Genomic DNA, 16,682 nt, shown 5'->3' with positions numbered 1-16,682 from the left:
ACCTGGGTGAAGGGGTCTCAGACCTGGGGTGGGCGGTCACAGGTGGTGTCCCAGGCTTACTCCTTGCCTCTCATTTCTTCCTTTAACACTGAATGAAAAAACTAGGTTTATGCAGAGCTAGGGCAAGTTACATTACTGTCCCCATGAGAATTCTGATAGACCCACCCGGGTAATCTGTCATCCAGGAAGTTTTCAAGTCAAAAGTCTTGAAAAAGCCTCACCATAAAAGCAGCACCATCCACCTTAAGAACCCGAGTGTCCCTCCCAGGGCCAGCCTCAGAAGACCTTTCCGCATTTGCTTTAGGCCTCTCTGAATACCTGTTATGTTTCTTGTCTTATCTTTGTCTCTGTCCTCCTGGAGCGCAGCCCCAGGCCATTACCCCAGCAAAGGAAGTAGCGTCAGCTGGTCTGATGGAGGCCTTATTGGATTTCTTCAGTTGTCCGCAGAGTGTCCTTGTAGCTCTGCTTCTTTTTGATTTTTTTCCCCATTCAGGATCCATTCGAGGTTCATGGATCTAGTTCGGTTGCTGTGCCTGTGTAGTCTCTTAATTTACAACGTTGGCTTTGCTTTCTTTGTTTTTCAAAGTCCGGAGGCCACTTCTGCTGTCAGAGTGCCCCAGACCCTGGATTCTTCTCGTTGTTTTCTCATGTTCAGAGTCACACTGCACACCTTTGTCAGGAGTCCTGCACAGGTTGTGTCAGGCATCTCTCACCCGCCACACTTGGAAGCACCTGTGTCAGTGTGCAGTGTTGATCTCCTGGGTAGTCAAGGCAGGGTCTGTGTGAGACTTTTCACAATTAAAGGTTTTTTCCTTTGCACTGAGTCTGTCTTCGCTCATTCTTAACCGTTCCTTACTTACGTCTCTAGACTGCAGATGCACCCGGCCCAGTCCCGGCCCTCGTTCCCAAAGACGCCGGCACCAGCAGCGCCACAGGAGGGGCTGCCACCACATAAGCCCCCAACACTTCCTCTCGATCAGGTCAGAATGATGAAGTATCAGAGGTCTTCTCATTCTTCCAGGTGGCAGGAAGTAAGGACTTGAGTTTGTTGCTGTCGATGCAGAGACTGTCCCCAGAAAGGGCTTTGTGTCCTGTGGGCAGCCGGGGAGGACCCGGCCCAAGCACTCCAGCTGACGGGGCCTCGGAAGCAGCTTCCCTCCCGTACTGGCGAGTCCCTTATTCCTGTTCTTACGGCACCAGCTGTTTGGGGATTATTTAAACTCCCTTTTCCCAGACTGGCTGCCAGCATTTCTTGGATACCCTCCCTTGTCTGTTTTACCCTCCCCACCTACTTCATCTGGGAGAGGCTGGTCCACGGTGCTGGGCGCCGTGCCTTGAGCTGCCCGTGCCTGCTCTCTCTCCCCTGCCCCGACCCGGCCTCCCTGGAGGCAGGAGTCCTCGGCGCTACAGGGCTGAGCTGTGAGTCGGGCGGTCCAGGATTCAGAGCCCGCACTCCAGCAGAACTGGCTGACGAAGCCAGATCAGGCTGTTTCCCCAGACGGAGAGGAGTGCTTGAGCTTAATTGTTCTCAACAGTTAACACATGTTAATTTTGTTTAAATTGTCTTTATTTTGCTTCCCTCAGAGCTAGTCCAAGGAGGAAACAAGCCCCAGGGAAACAGAAAGCTGCATATGACGAGGGTGGAGAATGGGGAGGAGGGGGGCGCAGCCCCACCCACCTCTCCCGTCATTGGCATCACTTCGTGCGTCCCAGAGCCTGGATGCCCCTCCTCACCGACGCACCTGCTCGCGAGGTCCTGGGCGAGAGTGGAGACCAGATGGGCTGGACTCTGGTGGCTTTTCCAGACCCTGAGACTCTTGTTCAGGGAAGATCATCCTGACCTGGGGGGGCGGTGCTGGTGGGCTGTCATGGCAGCTGCACTCAGGTATACGTTTGGGGAAGGGACTACTCGTGTTGGATGTGTTTGGAGCTGGGTCCAGTTTACAGAGTTTTCATGTTGCCTTTAAGATGATTTCTGTCGTTGGTGGTGAATGTATTGTACATAAAGCCTGCAGGGCGGGTGGTGGGGATGGAGTCTGGCTGGTGGGCCTGCAGCCCTGCTGACCCTCCTCTGTTTACAGCCCTGACCCACTCACATTTGGGAGCTGGAGGAGAGGGCAGGCAAGGCCGCCGTGTTTCCTCTAACGGGCTCTTCCTGTCAGCATGAGGGGCAGCCCCCTGGCTTGGCGCCCAGGTCCTGATCCAACACAGCGGCGCCCCTCCTGGTTGGCCAGCTGCCCCGCCAGGTAGTTGTGAACCAGTATCAGGCATTTGCTCGTTAGAAGGTGAGGTGACCTGTCCCCATCACAGGCCTGCCGGGACTGTGGTCTAGAAGACGCCACAAGCTTCCTGGCACGAATCCCAGTTTGTGGCAGTGACTACTCAGGTTTGTATATGTTTAGTATCAATAAAGAAGCTGCACAGTTTTTAATAGGAAAATGTATTCCATAGATTTACAGCTTGAATTTAGGAATATTTCAGTATATATAGTTTTTATTCATTTTATGTGAATCATAGTAAAATAAGTCATGGTGATTTAAAATAGCTATCAAGAGCAAGTTCTTGAAATCACTTGTTTGTCTGTGATAGGAAACAGTTTTACAGTATTAAGTTACTTTATTACAGTTTTAGAAGCCAACGACACTGGATTCTCCCTGTTTAGCATTCTTTGATTTTAGCTGAGATGCCACCAAAGTTAGGACTCACACGTTTTAAACTTTCGAATATCCCACAAAGGAAAAAAGAAAAAAAAAACAACTAAGGAAGATGCCCTCAAGGTAACAGGTTTCTGTAAAGAATAGTGTATTTTTCAAGCATGCCTTTGGGTTAGTAGAAAAGCTTCCATAAAACATTGATTGGTTGATTTGCACTTGTTTCTTATAAATTCAGCTGTGTGAGAGGCCGGGAAAACCTTGCCTCCAGTCCTAGCGTCCTTGATGAAGCTGGAATAAACCTGCGCTTTCAGTAGGAAAAGAAACAAGTTGGAAACATCCCTGTTGTCCACGTGGAACCCAGGCACCAGCTCCAAACACGTGGATGCTGACCTGCGGGGCGCACGAGGCTTGGGCAGGTTGAGCCCTGGGAACGCGGACGCCTCCCAGACACGCTGCACAGAAACACGAATTTTTCCTTACCAGACTAAAATTTGGCGTGCTTTTAGATGGAGTGAGTTTGGGGGCTGTGTTCTCATTGGATCCTGGTTCTTGTTAGAACCCTGTCACGGGCGTGATGTGGTTCAGGGTGGGGAGGTCAGCGTCGCCCCTTGGGAAGGATGGGGTAGGGTTGCGGGCAGGTCCAGGTTGGCCCCCGAGCTGTGAAGGACCGTGCCCAGGACACTGTGCTTCCCCGCGTGTCTGTGCGCCAGCTGGGAGGGGAGACCACAGCTTTGTGTAGCTGGTCTGGGCCCAGAGCCTTCTCCCCGCCGGCCTTGAAGCTGCTTTGGGTGCGAGGCTGTGGGCACCCCTGCCTTGAGCCGAACCAGCCCGGGGCAGGGCCAGGAGGGACCACAGCGATTCCGCCCTCTCCTTCCGCCTGGGGGCCTCGCAGCCTCGGGTCGCTCTGCTCCCCCCGCCGCAGCCCCTCCCCCATCACCCGCTGCCCCAAGAGCTGTGGACAGGACAGGAGCCTCCCTTCTGGGTGAGTGGACACTGAGGGGGTGTGGAGGGAGTGGAGCCCCACGTGGATACTGTGGTGAGCTGGCTGTGTCCCTTGGCCGGTAGGGCCGTCCCCGGCCGGGCCCCTGCGCTCCTCCCAGCTGGAACGTGGCTTGGGAGGAGGTCCCAGAGGGACCTTCCCCTGGGGCTACTGTCAGGGGCCAGGAGGACTTCACGTCCACCGCTGACCTTGGTTAGAAACTATCTCCCCAGGACCCAGGGAAATAAAAGATCCAGAGAGAAAAGTAGAGCCTTTGGGGAGGTGTCTGGCCTGGGGTTTTTTCCCCTCAGAGTCTGTCCATTTAAAATTAGCTCTTGGCTAAAATTTATTACAGTAAAAACATAAGACTAAGTAAGGACAGACACACAGGATCCTGTTGGTAACACTTTTCTCATCCCACCTTTTAAAAGTGGAACTAAAGCTGCTGCACCGTCTCCCTTGCAGGGGGTGGGGGTGGGGGACACACTGGCCTGTTGTCAGCAGGACGCCCTACCTGGGGTCCCGGGGGCCTCTGAACAGGAAAACTTACATGTTGCTTGAAAGCCTTTGGCCCTCAGCCAGCCTGGCCCACAGAGCCTGGCAGCGTTCTCGTGACTGGGCTGAGACTGACTGGGCGTGAGAGGTCTGGGCTGAGACGAGACTGGGCGTCCAGGTCTCTGTCGCGCGGGTTATCTGCTGGGTCATCACTTGTCTTAGTTCCTGCCGGTCCGGGAGTGGGCTGCGTGCTGTCCAGGACAGCCAGCGTCACCTGGGCTGAGCTTTTTTCTCACTTTTTAAAGGAAGTTCCTATCTACAGCTACACACTGCTCTCAAGTCCTGGTTTGAAATTTCCCCTGAAACCCTAACCCAATCGCCCCGAGGCAGGGACCGTCACAGAACAGCGGCATCCAGGGCGTTCAGAGTCCAGCGGAAGGACTGGGATGCCCACCTCAGAAATCGGGTCGTGTGGGAGTTGGGGCGTCGGGCCGCGGCTGCTGGGGTGCGGGGTCCCCAGCCAGGGGCTGAGCCCGTGACTGGACTCTGCTGGGACACGGGCCTTCCGTGCCCTGCGTCCTCTCGCGTGAGGCTGGCCGCTCTTCATCCCCACTGCTTTGTAGGCCCTTGCCGAGCAGTCCGTCCGCGGGCTGCCTGCACACTGGTCTCTCCCTCGTTCTGCCCTGGGGGCTGATGTAGAAACGCCTCAAACCAGCTAGCTGACCTGTGGTTTTGAAAAGGGTAGGTGGGTTCGGGAGTGAGTTACTGAACGCTGCCCTCCCAGCTGGGGCTCGTGCCCGGCTCCCCTGCTGCAGAAGCCCGTGGGCTTTCCTGGCCAGTACTGGAAAGGGGAATGCTATTTATTTTTATATTGTGTATATTTTGTCTGGTCTGCTGATTCCCTGTTTCACTGAGAGCCACACTTACCTCAATAGTCAGTTCTATACTGTGTGTTGGATAATTTTTTAAAAGAACTTTTTCAAAAGCTTTTTGATCCTTGGAGGTCTGTAGATTTATTTCCATATGAACTGGTTATTTTGTATAAAGTACATTCTTAAAATAGCAAGGTGATACGTGTGAGTTGTGTGTGTCCTGTGTCACTTTCATCATGGGGCAAACTCCCATCAGGACAGAGGTTTGAATTAGGCCCCAGGGCCGTCACCTAAAAAGGCAGCCCCATCTCAGCCCACATGGTCCCCGCGGGCCACGCACTGGGCGGGGACGGGGTGGGGACGGGGTGGGCCCCGCACCGGTGACGGGGACTCTGCAGAGAAGCTGAGCAGTAACAAGCTGGCTGGTGGGTCCAGGCGGTGTCTGGGGATCACACACTCTTCCCCACCAGGCCTGTGGGCCCCACCTTCTGCGCCCAGCCCAGGGCCATCCTCACCAGCCCAGGCGCTTGCACAAACAACGCTTCACCCAAACCCAGACCACCCGTCCGGTAAGTGAAGTGTGCGCCTGCGCCTGGGCTGGAGGCTTGGAGACTAGGCGGTGCTCTCCTCCCTCCCAATTTAGTTTTCCTTCCCAGTTCCTGGGAGGGTGTTTGTTGTTGGGGGAGGGGGAGGAGAGATGAAGAGGAGCCGCCTGTTATCAGTTAGCTGGAGTCTTAGGTCACAAACATTCCTGGCCTGTTTTATCCTTGTAAGTAATACCTTTCAGTAGAAATGCTACCACAGATAGTCCCAGTTTCCAGATCTGTTCCCCCTCAGGTTTATCACTTTCTGGGCCGTGACCTTCATGACCTTCAGTTGTTTGTTGTAACATTATCCCCATTGATATATTGGTATATATTTTTGAGACTTCAGCCCTTGTCCTTTTTAAGAACTGTGTTCACAGTGCAGTCAGTCTCCCATACAAAACACTTATCCTATAAAACACTATGTCAATCACATTTTCTAGTTGAGTAGTTGCATTTCCATGTGTTTTTTTGAAACCCCCCAAAAATGAACTTTAAAATGGAAGTTGTTAGTAAACCCCGAATTTGATGTGATGCCAGTCGGAGTGTTTGTCTTGCTTGACTCTCAGTCCCCTCAGCCTGGGCGGGGCCGGGGGCAGGTGGCCAGGACCCTGGCCTGGCCCCCTTTGCATCCTGATGTGTGGACCTGTGTGTGCTCGTATGAATACGTGCGTGTAAAGTTTGATTTCTAACTTTTGGATTCCCAACTGGAACCCCTCCTACTATGACATGAATTCCTCACCAGATGAAGGCCAGAATGTTCTGACAGTTTTAGCCAGAGATTGACTTTTTAGTAGGAACTTAGCTCTTAGCTGAATGCCTTTAGGGTGTTTCCCAGATTTATCTCCTTGGGACCAAAGCAAAGTGTCTTCCACTGGTCAACTCTGTTTCAAAACCTGGTCCATCAGATGGTGTTAATCTATCCCTGTTTACAGAATCATTGTTTGACATTTACACTTGTTAAGCCCCATGGGTACCATACCCGTGCTTACTTTAGATAGATGGGAGCGTGAAAAGAAAGCTGGTGGGGAAGATTTAGGGAAAAGGAAGGAAGCCAGCCATGAGTGATCAATGCGGGTTAGTCCCAAAATACTGACAGAACTTTCCATTTTGTTTTGTTTTTTGTTTTTTTGCGGTACACGGGCCTCTCACCGCTGCGGCCTCTCCCGCTGCGGAGCACAGGCTCCGGACGCGCAGGCTCAGCGGCCACGGCTCACGGGCCCAGCCACTCCGCGGCATGTGGGGATCCTCCCGGACCGGGGCACGAACCCACGTCCCCTGCATTGGCAGGCGGACTCTCAACCACTGTGCCACCAGGGAAGCCCGGAACTTTCCATTTTGACATTTGGAAACATCCAGAGGTCTTGTTAGACAGTAATGGCTTTTGTCTCTAAACCTATTCCTGCCATTGGGAGGGAAGATGTCTTAATTTTATAAACAAGTGGCACCTCCAGGGTGAGATTAATCCAGGGTCGGGCCCTTGGAGGCGACCTTCACCCTGAAACTTTGTGGAGAGGACTTTGGGAGAAATGCCTCTGGGCCGAGTGTCCGGACTGAGTGTCCAGGCTGCCGCAGCCCACCCTGTCCCCTCCCCCAACTGCATCCTGGAGATCTGTCTCCTGGCCTTATGGTTTTCCTTTGGGTTTTTAAAAGGGGAACATATGTGCTCCTGTTTTTGTTCCCTTTCTGCTACCAGGGTTCACTCCTTTAGTTTCCTTAGGCAATTCTAGCAAAAATCTTGAGTGAAAGATGGACGGTGATATACTAGCCAAGGAGGCAGCTGGAAAGTCTCCCGATTTGGCTGTTGTGTTCTGAAGCCCCACCCCCTCTGCATCCCTGATGTGGGTACCAATTCAGGTGCCTTTGAGATGTCTTCCGACTTGGAAAAGCACTGCCCGCTCCTAGCTGCTTGGGTCTGAACCTCATTCCAGACAGCAAGTGGCAGGATGGCGGAGCTGTTCTGGCCAATTAAGGCTGGCTGTTATTTTTTAGAGCCTTGCAGTTGGTTCCTTGGAGCGTGTCCACAGCTTTTGCTTTGGGGAGGAATTGAGTCGGCAGGAGGAAGGCAAGGACGTGGCCCAGCCCCAGGAACTAAGATGAAAACAGACTAACTCGCAGTCACCTTCTCAGTAAGTATTTATTAAATCCCTTCTGTGTGCCTGGCGCTCGCGTACTTACTAACAGGACAGAAGGAAAAATACGACTTTGTCTGCAGACTTCACAGTAAAGGGAGAAAAACAGGGCAGAAACGCTGCACGAGAGCAACATATGAGCAGAACGCAGTGCTGAGCTGCCATGGTGGGTCAGGAGAGACGCCGGCGCAGGGCCAGACCCTGAGGGGCAGGGTCTCAGGCCCTCTCAGGCCTGTTCCGTTCTGTCTCCTCTGAGCCCTGTTCTGGCTTGAGTCCCTCTCTCCCCTTTCACCCCGGCTCTGCTCCCGGCCAGGCTGAACTGCAGTGAAGGTGACACAGTGCAGAAAACAGCCTCTGGAAGTGATCCCCAAGGCGCAGGGGTGGAGCTGGCCTTGGGAGGAGTCCTGTGTGTCCCTTGGCCCAGGGAGGGGGCTCCAGTGTGGCTCTGGGCTGCAGCACTGCCCGGGGCTTCGTTAGAAGTGCGGATTCCGGCTTCCTGTCCCAGACCTGAGAAATCACAGCGAGCTGGGCCTCAGCCAGCACCTGTGGGCCTGAGGCAGGGTGCCGAGTGCGCGTGGCTTCAGGGCTGATGAGCCCTTCGCCGCCCCTGCATCCCCGGCCCTGCCCTCCTGACACCTGCCCCCGTTTGCCTGTCTCTGCTTCGAGTCCCACCCTTGGACTGGTGGGTGCTTTGGGGTCTAAACCCAGCAGACCTGCTGTCCAGTCCTTTCTGCCGTCCATCCGTTTACTCCCCGTGGCGTCTCCCGCCGCTGCTGTTGTGATTGATCCAACAAATTTTAGTGACCTTATGTTCGGCCTTGCAATGCCCTAGACCAGTGGTTGCCAATCTAGGCCACCCATTAGGGGTTTAAAAACCTGGACTTAAAAAAACCAGATGCCTGGGCCCTCCCCACAGTTTTTCCCTGGTCTGGGGCGCAGCCTTGGCACCGGGGTTTTTCAGAGCTCTCCTGGTGACCTTTGTGCCGTCAGCATTGCAAACCACTCCCCACAACTTGCAGCTTCGGTGTGCACAGGAATCCTGTGAGGGCTCATTAAGATCAGACCCTGGACCCTGGGTTGGAACGTCCCGAGGTCCATGGGGCCGGACTGTCCTCGCTCCACCCCCCACCCCCCGCAAGTCCTCTGACCACACCCATCTCCTCCCCTGGGTCCCCTCCCCATAAACGTTGCCCCAGTCTCCTCTCTTTACCTTCATCCCAACTCATCCCAGCTCTTCACCTGGCATTTTTCTCCTGGCATCTGGCTCCTCCTTCCCTTCCTGGAGGTGGGGACTGAGCTGCTGCCTTGGCCACACCTACCTCACAGCCCTCTGCTCCTTCGTGGCCCCTGGCAGTGCATCAGCCCCTCCCGGAAGGGCCCAGGCCTGTCCCACTGCCGCATCTCACCCCACTCCCACCCCTTCTCCTCTGGACGCCTCCTCCAGACGACCAGACTTTTTTACCTGTAACCTCAGTTGTCACTGCAGCCGACTGGCGCTTCCATCAATTCTGAGACGCTGATCCCCTTTCCAAATTCCTGTTGGACTTTGACACCCATGTGTCCTGCTGCTGTTTGGTAATTTTTCGTTTGCCAGTGTTTTAAATTCCTCAATTAGTAAACAATTGGCAATTTTATTTCCAGACTTTATTTCCTACACCTTGTATATTGTTTATAAAACCCTTTCTTAACCATTTTACTGTAATTCACATTAATGTGGACACCTTCCTCCGCTCCCCAGTGCCCCCCATTCATGTTTAAATGTAATTTAAGACCTTCATTACTCACCTCTTGTTTTGCTTCTTATTGTAAAATACACATAAATCTTACCATTTTCACCATTGGTAAGTGCGTGCTGCAGTTGCATCGAGGATACTCACATCATCATGCAACCACTACACCATCCAGCCCCAGAAGTTTTTTATCCCAAACTGAAACTCTGTCCCCATTACACGCTAACCCCCCACCCTTGGTAACCACTTTTACTACTCTGTGCCTGTGATCCTGACTGATGCGGTTTCCTCGGGTTAGTGGGATCACGCAGCACCTGTCCTGTGTCTGGCTTATTTCACTGAGCGCAGCGCCCTCCCAGTGCATGCGTGTCATAGCAGGTGCTAGAAGCTCTGCCCTTTTCAGTCCGAGTGACACTCCACTGTGTGGATGGACGACATCGTGTTTATGCACCACCCGTCGATGGGTGTTTGGGTTGTTCCCCTTTCTGGCTACTGTGAATAATGCTGCAGTGAACATGGTGCACAGTTAATGTCCGAGGCTCTGCTTTCAAATCTGGGTGCACACCCAGGGGTGAAAGTGCTGGGTCATAAGGTAACGCAGGTTTTAACTTCGTGTGGGGCTGCCATCCTGTTTCCCACGGATGCGGTACCACTTCACGTTCCCACCCACAGGGCGCCAGGCCTAGCCAGTAGCTCCAGCTCTGTCTGTAGCACCCTAGCTGGTGTGCGATGGTGTCTCTTCTGTGGCGATGCTTTAAGTTCATGCCAACAGCCAGGCTTTTCTCTCTGCCCCCGTGTCCTCACCGCCGCAGCCCTCCTGATGCCCCTCCTGCTGGTTGGGGGTTCACACATGGCATCTGGCCATGCTGCTGCTTCACAGAAAGCATTCGCATCCCTTCCCTCCCACTGCAGGTTCTCCTGCCTCTTCCTGGATTATCGTAATGTCCTTGGCCTGTGCCCTCTGGACCCAGCTTCACACCCTGTGTCAGCATCCACTGCCACCAGGAAGGGGAGGGACAGTACCATTAAGTGGACGCCTCGTATGTGCCAGGTGCTGTGCCAGGTTCTCTACGTCGGAGTATGTCTCATAGTTGAGGAAACAGGCACAGAGAAGTTAAGTAACTTGCTTAAGGTCACACAGCTAGTGAGTGGTAAATGAGATCATGCAGCTCGTAAGCAGCCTGACTGCAAAGCCTACTCTGCCCCGCTGCCCTGCGTGGTCCTCAGCAAGGCTGTGACGTGGAGACGAGACGCACTGAGTGAGATCACTTGGCTAAAGCGGGGGGTGCTGACTTGAGCAACAAGTCCCCTGCGTCCGGAGCCGCAGCCTGACCGCTCGGGAAGCTGGTCTTTAAGACCATCACATTCCTCTCTAAAGCTTTCCAGCCCCTGAGTTGGAAGAATCCTTAGGGCAGCACTGAGTTCCCAGCTCAGCTGTGATGTTCTTCAAAGTGCAGGGACCTTGCAAACCAGCCTGCAGCGCCCTCTCCCCCTAAACGGACAGAAGGTATCCGTGCGGAGAGAGCACCGGAACAGGCCTGCAGGCCGGTGCTGTTCGTCCTCCTCCCTGAACTCCAGGCCTCTGGGGAGGTGGGGCTGCCCCCCCCCCCCCGCCCCCTGCCCCCGAGTAATAGCCTCTGGGGCTTCGTTCAAGCCCGCCTGTTGGAGAAACAGGAGAGGAGATGGCTCCGGGTGAAGGGGCTGCTGTAGGCAAGTGGGGGTCTCGCAAAGCAGCCGTCCCACAGCGGGCGGGGATCTGGCCTCTATCGAGGGCGTAGAGAGGCAGAAGCTTCGGCTGAAGGTGGGTGACTGTCCACGTCGAGCTTAGAGTGAGGAGGAGAGGAGCTGCTTCTGCCAGACAGGAGGCTGTGGCACGGCCTCGTCTCCTTTGCTGCACGGGCACCGTACGCACGTGGAAGTGCAGTGCCCTGGGGGCTGCAGCGCCAGAGCTCCAATCCTGGAGGCCTCCAGTAGGTGGTCAGGGCCTCGCATGCTTGGGGAGCCAAGGGCCGTGGGAGGGGGCACAGGATGGGGCTCGGGGCACTCCCCCAGGCCAAGCATCTGGATGGGATGCCAGCCGCGGACTGTGGCTGGAGCCCTGGGTTGGGCCTGTACCTGGGTGTCAGGTGGGCCCGCAGAGGCCAAGGTGGGAGCGGCTGAAAGGGCCGATGCGGGGAGCAGAGGCCCAAAGGACCTCTGTCCCATCAGGGGGACAGTGAGTGGGGGGCTCAAGGGTGGCACGGTGCGGGGGTGCCATAAGGTGGACCCCAGGCAGGGTCAGGGTCCTGGGAGCAGCAGGTTGGGTGCCGGGCGGAGGCCGGGAGCTGGCCTCTGGGCAGCATTTCTACCCATGAAGAGGGGCTTGTTTCCCCCCAGCCTACTGTGGACCAGTAATTTTGTGAGATACAGCAAAAATGGATTACTAGAAAAATAGAATTAAAAAAACAAAAGCGCACATCTTTGTTAGATTCTAAAACATGAAATTACTCAAGGTGCCATAATGGTTTCTCAGCACTGACCCAGTTTCTGTTTGAGTCCCCGCCCAGCATGTGCGGGGCCCTGTTTTTCGGAGGAAGCGTGAAGGCATAGACTGCTTGGCTTTGGGGACGGGAGGGAGAGGCCACCAGGGGCTGGGGGGTTGGGTGTTGAGTGGCAGGGAATGACCAGAAGGCGGGGAGGATGCTGACGGGGGAGCCGGGCAGCTCACACAGGCGGTGTGCGGAGGGAGGGGTGTTCTAGGGCACTGGGATCCAGCGACACAGGTCCCAGGAGGGTGGGGGGCCTTGCAAGTCAAAGGGGTGAAAGGTTCTCGTGAGGGAGGCGCCTGCACCCGGGCGGCCTTGTCCCTGCAGTGCACACTGAGCCCCTGGGTGCCTCAGGCCTGCTTTCTGGAAGAATTGCCCTTGCCTGGGGCCGGGGTGGGGGGGGGCTGCTTTTGTTCTCAGCTGAGTTCCCCCTGCACACGGCAGGCACCCAACAAGCTCTGGCAGAGCGGCAGGCACCCAACAAGCTCTGGCAGAGCGGCAGGCACCCAACAAGCTCTGGCAGAGCGGCAGGTACCCAACAAGCTCTGGCAGAGCGGCAGGCACTCGGGCCTCGGTCGCCCTGGGCTGAGCATCTGTGCGACGTGACTCCAGGGCAGCCTGGCTGCCGGTTTTCTTTCTGCTGACTGTTGAGAATCCACTCACCACCCACAAACCTTGCCTTCACGGCTCGAGGGCGATGCCAGGCCATAGCACCTGGCATGTGGCTGGGGACGTGGGCCCGTCGTCTGGTGGAGGGGCACCTGCAGCTCCACTGGCCCTGGGATCCGGGTGCCCTTGGTTTTTCTGGCTTCTTCTAGGTACCTCTGTTCCAGTGGGCAGTGAACCACAATTTATAAACGAGTAATTTAGTTCCACAAACAGCAGGGGATACGGCTGCAAGATTCTCAGTTATTTGAATGTCTGCATTCCGACAGGAAGGGTTTTCCGTGCGGCCCGTCGTTTCCTGCAGCTGGAATTCAACACGTCCTCTCCACAGCTTAGCAAGCGTCTGGAAGGACGGCCAGGACACGAATCTCCTGGCCTTAGGGCTCCTAAGGCTGCAGTCTGGCGCCGGCCCCCTCCTCTCCCCAACTCCAGGCCCGGGTCTGCGGTTGGCAGATGCTCAGTCCCTTTGCTGATGTCGGGGATGATGAAGGCTCTGGGGCCGGAGCACTGCAAACCAGTGCTAATGACCTCGTTTGCTGAGGGATCCTGAGGGCAGGGATCGAGCATCCCCCCCACCAGTCTCCTCCAGCCCTGTTCCTCCCACAGACCCAGTTTCCCATGTTGCCAGCGCTCAGACCTGGTGCCTGCAGCCTCCCTGTCCCAGCTCCGACCCCCCCCCCCCCCGCCCACCTTCCCGTGCAGCCTGGATCCTCTCTGTCCGCCCTCACCTCTGACCTTCGCCATCTGCTCTCCACGCAGCGGCCGGTCGTCCCGTCACCTTGAGACTCAGCACTCTTCAGTGGACTCTTTCAGAAGAAAAGCCAAAGGCAAGAGGCCTCAGGAGGTCAGGCCTCGGCCCCGCCACCTCCGTGACTCGGTGTCCCTGCTCGCAGGGACGGCGCCTGCCCCACTGGATGCTCTTCCCGGACACCCGCAGCCCTCGCCCTCATGCCCTCTGGGGCCTCAGGTCGCCTTTTCCCCGTCCCGGAGTCTCCGCCTTCCCTGCTGCGTCTTTCTGGGCAGAGGCAGGTCACTGGCTGTCCCCCAGGATTTGCTTTGGCTACCGCCTGTCTCCTTCTTCACGTGCGGCTCCTGATAACCAGCGTTCTCGCCCGGACCTGGGGCACCCAGCGCCTAGCACTCAGTCCATTTTTCCCGAAAGGGACAATACACACCAAGAGAGATGCTGATCTCTTTTCTTCCCCAAAACAAAATCGCTGGAGACGCTTGAGCCGTGTCGGCTGCCCGGGAACGAGGACGGGCCTTCCAGATGCTGGGACTCCCAGCGCCAGCATCCTCACCCGCTTTCTTCTGACCTTTTGATCCCAAGGCCCAAGAGGTCCAGGAAGAGAGCGGACTGAGCACGTGGGCAGCTGGCACGGGTTCCCAGGCGACTGACCTCCCCCTGCTCTGGAGCCGCGGCCCTGGGAGCTTCCCGACGATCTCCGACCAGGATTTGAGGTGAACGGCTTCCCTTCCCGGTCCCAAGGAGAGCATCTGTCCCCCGGTGCCCTGGACGCCATGGAACTGGTAATTGTTGGCCCTGCATCTTCTCAGGCTGCAAAACTTAAGTCACAGTCTGTTTGTTGCCTCAGTTTCTGGCTTGTTTATCAAGGTCCACTCCTGAGAAAAACGTCCTGTTATCCTCTCTCAGGTAATCTGCCTCCAAGGATCTGCCTCTGCCTGAGACAGAGGGACTCTGTGCTAGGTTCCGAGGAGCCTTGTTTTCCATTTTCAGTCTCCCAAACTCAAGGACGAGGGACCTCACGATGTATATAGTGTGACTTTCTTTCCTTTTGGCCACAATCAGATCATCTCAAGCTCTAACCCTGGTTCTCTTCCTTTATCAGAAGCGTGTGTTCTTATTGTTGATTGTGGCTCTCATTTACCAAACACATAACCTCTTTATCCTCACAAACCCTGGAGTGAGGCCAGCCTCACCTGGGGGACTGGGGGTGAGAGATCAGAGGCAGGTGACTGCTTGAAGCAAACAGCACGGCCAGGATTCACACTCAGTCCTGACCTTAAGCTGGAAATAAAACTGCTTGAAAAATCATTTGAAACTTTTACACGTGGTTCCAGGGTGGGGACCGGCCAGAGAGCCCGGAGGCAGCCCTGAAGGAGCTGAACCCCCTGGGTGCGGAGCTGGCCTCCCTCCCAGAAGCCCCCGCCCGGCCTCCTGGCTCCCCGTGGGGCTGGGGGCGGTGCTTTCGCCCTGCAGGGTTGGTCGGGCCGAGGAGAGGGGCCTCTGAACTCCTGTGGGGCAGGGGCCGAGGAGCCTCTCGTGCCCATTCCCCGCTCCGTCCTGCCCTCCGTCCCCTGGTCCCATCCTGGCTGTGCGGCCAGCCTCCCCCACTGTGCCCACCCCCGACCCCGGGCCTAGTGTCACAGCAACGCTCATCAACGGAGGCGTGCCAGGGCTCCTGGGGGTGACCCATGTGTTTCCCATCGACTTGGCCGAGGCTCGGCTACAGAACCAGCGTGGACGGGAAATCTACAAAGGAATGGATGTTGGGGGCCAGGGGTGCGTCGGCGTGCGGGGCCCCGCAGGCCTGGGCAGGGTGAGGCGGCTGCCTGCTCACCCTGACCTTGCTGGCCTCCGCCTCCACGGCAGTGGGCTGCCGGGGAAGACAGCTCGGGGGGAGGGCTTCCTGGGCACGAACCAAAGCGGGCTCCTCAGGACCCGGGTTGGCACAAACTTGGGGGGCTTGACCTTGCTTCTGCGAGGGGAGCGGGAACACGTTTGCATGTGGTGAGGCGCGGGGGCCCCGTCCTGGTACCACTGTGTGTGGCGGTGGAGGCCAGTGAGCCTCACCTTCTCTGCTCCCCCCGCCCCAGAGCCGGGACAGCTGCAGAGGGAGGGGCTCCTCCCCGGCACCAGCCCCTGCTGGTCCCGCCCCCGCAGTGTCCCCAGCCAGGGCCGCACACCGTGGCTGTCGAGCCTTGCAAGATGGACACGAGGCTGGATTGAGAGGGGCTGATGCACCAGTGGCCCTGAGCGTAAAGGCAAAGCCCTGGGACCCACACGGCTGCCAGCCCTGCCCCGCAGGACCTCGCGATCAGGCTGAATTTGGGGAACTGGTCACTTGTCGGGGGGTGGGTGGCACGAACAAGACGCAGGTGACTTGTGGGAAGTGCACGAAGGAGCCGTTGGGCACACGCAGTCCTAGCGGGGCAGCAGAAAAGAGAGGGCGTTTCTGTGAAATAGGCAGAGGAGCCCCCCGACTCCCAGGGGCCTCACTCATCCCGGAAGCTCACTGGCTGGGGGAGGGGTCCCTATGGCTGCAGACGCCCCACCCTCGCGGTTTCCTTCCAGGAGCTGCGGTGAACCTGACCGTGGTCACCCCAGAGAAGGCCATCAAGCTGGCAGCCAGTGACTTCCGGCAGCAGCTCCTGGAGGACGGGTGCATCGCGCTCTTTTCTGGAAGGTGGCGGGAGCGGGTGGCAACCACGCGTTGGCTCACCTGTCAGCAAGTGTGTAAATGTGCATAGGTGGCTGAGCGCTGGTGTGGTTTGGCAGATGGAAGGTGATTTCTAACCTGGAAAGACAGGCCGTATAGGATCTATATGCTCCGTCATCAACCAGCAGACGATTTTTTTTTTTTAAATAAATTATTTATTTTTGGCTGCGTTGGGTCTTCGTTGTTGCGCGCGGGCTCTCTCTGGTTGCGGTGAGCAGGGCTGCTCTGCGTCGCGGTGCGCGGGCTTCTCATCGCGGTGGCTTTGCAGACGGATTCCTTGTTCAGTTTTATTGAGGGCAACTGATGTTCAGCACTGGGTACCTTTAAGGTGTTCAGCCTGCCGACCTGACATCCATATACTGCAAAATGATGTCAGTTAACACCCATCCGCTCACAGAGTTAACAAAGATGTTTTTTTTAAGAGTTCTTTTATTTTCTAAAATATTTATTTGCGCTGGGTCTTAGTTGTGGCACGCCGGCTCCTTAGTTGTAGCTTGCATGTGGGCTCTAGTTCCCTGAGCAGGGATCAAACCTGGGCCCCCTGCATTGGCAGCACAGAGTCTTAACCATTGGACCACCAGGGA

The 16,682-nt window shown here is 56.3% G+C and overlaps 1 protein-coding gene and 1 non-coding gene across 7 annotated transcripts in view; one reads left to right on the top strand and one right to left on the bottom strand.

The window, feature by feature from the left end:
- Window positions 1-14,507, top strand: part of LOC101276991 (cat eye syndrome critical region protein 2) — a 167,304-nt gene extending 152,797 nt beyond the window's left edge. For all 6 annotated transcript variants that reach the window (XM_049694810.1, XM_049694809.1, XM_049694807.1 and 3 more), the window contains exons 17-18: window positions 869-980; window positions 1,585-14,507. In XM_049694810.1, coding sequence (XP_049550767.1) covers window positions 869-980; window positions 1,585-1,590 — 118 coding nt within the window. In that variant the 3' untranslated portion in view covers window positions 1,591-14,507. The remainder of the gene's footprint in view (window positions 1-868; window positions 981-1,584) is intronic.
- A 2,102-nt stretch (window positions 14,508-16,609) lies between these two features.
- TRNAG-GCC (transfer RNA glycine (anticodon GCC)) lies at window positions 16,610-16,682 on the bottom strand. Its single transcript has one exon. It is a non-coding gene; the product is annotated as a tRNA-Gly (tRNA).

Source organism: Orcinus orca, chromosome 11 (genome assembly GCF_937001465.1).
Source record: "Orcinus orca chromosome 11, mOrcOrc1.1, whole genome shotgun sequence".
Classification (NCBI taxonomy): domain Eukaryota; kingdom Metazoa; phylum Chordata; class Mammalia; order Artiodactyla; family Delphinidae; genus Orcinus; species Orcinus orca.
The sequence above is the reverse complement of the archived record's forward strand: the minus strand, read 5'-3'. Positions and strand labels throughout refer to the sequence as shown.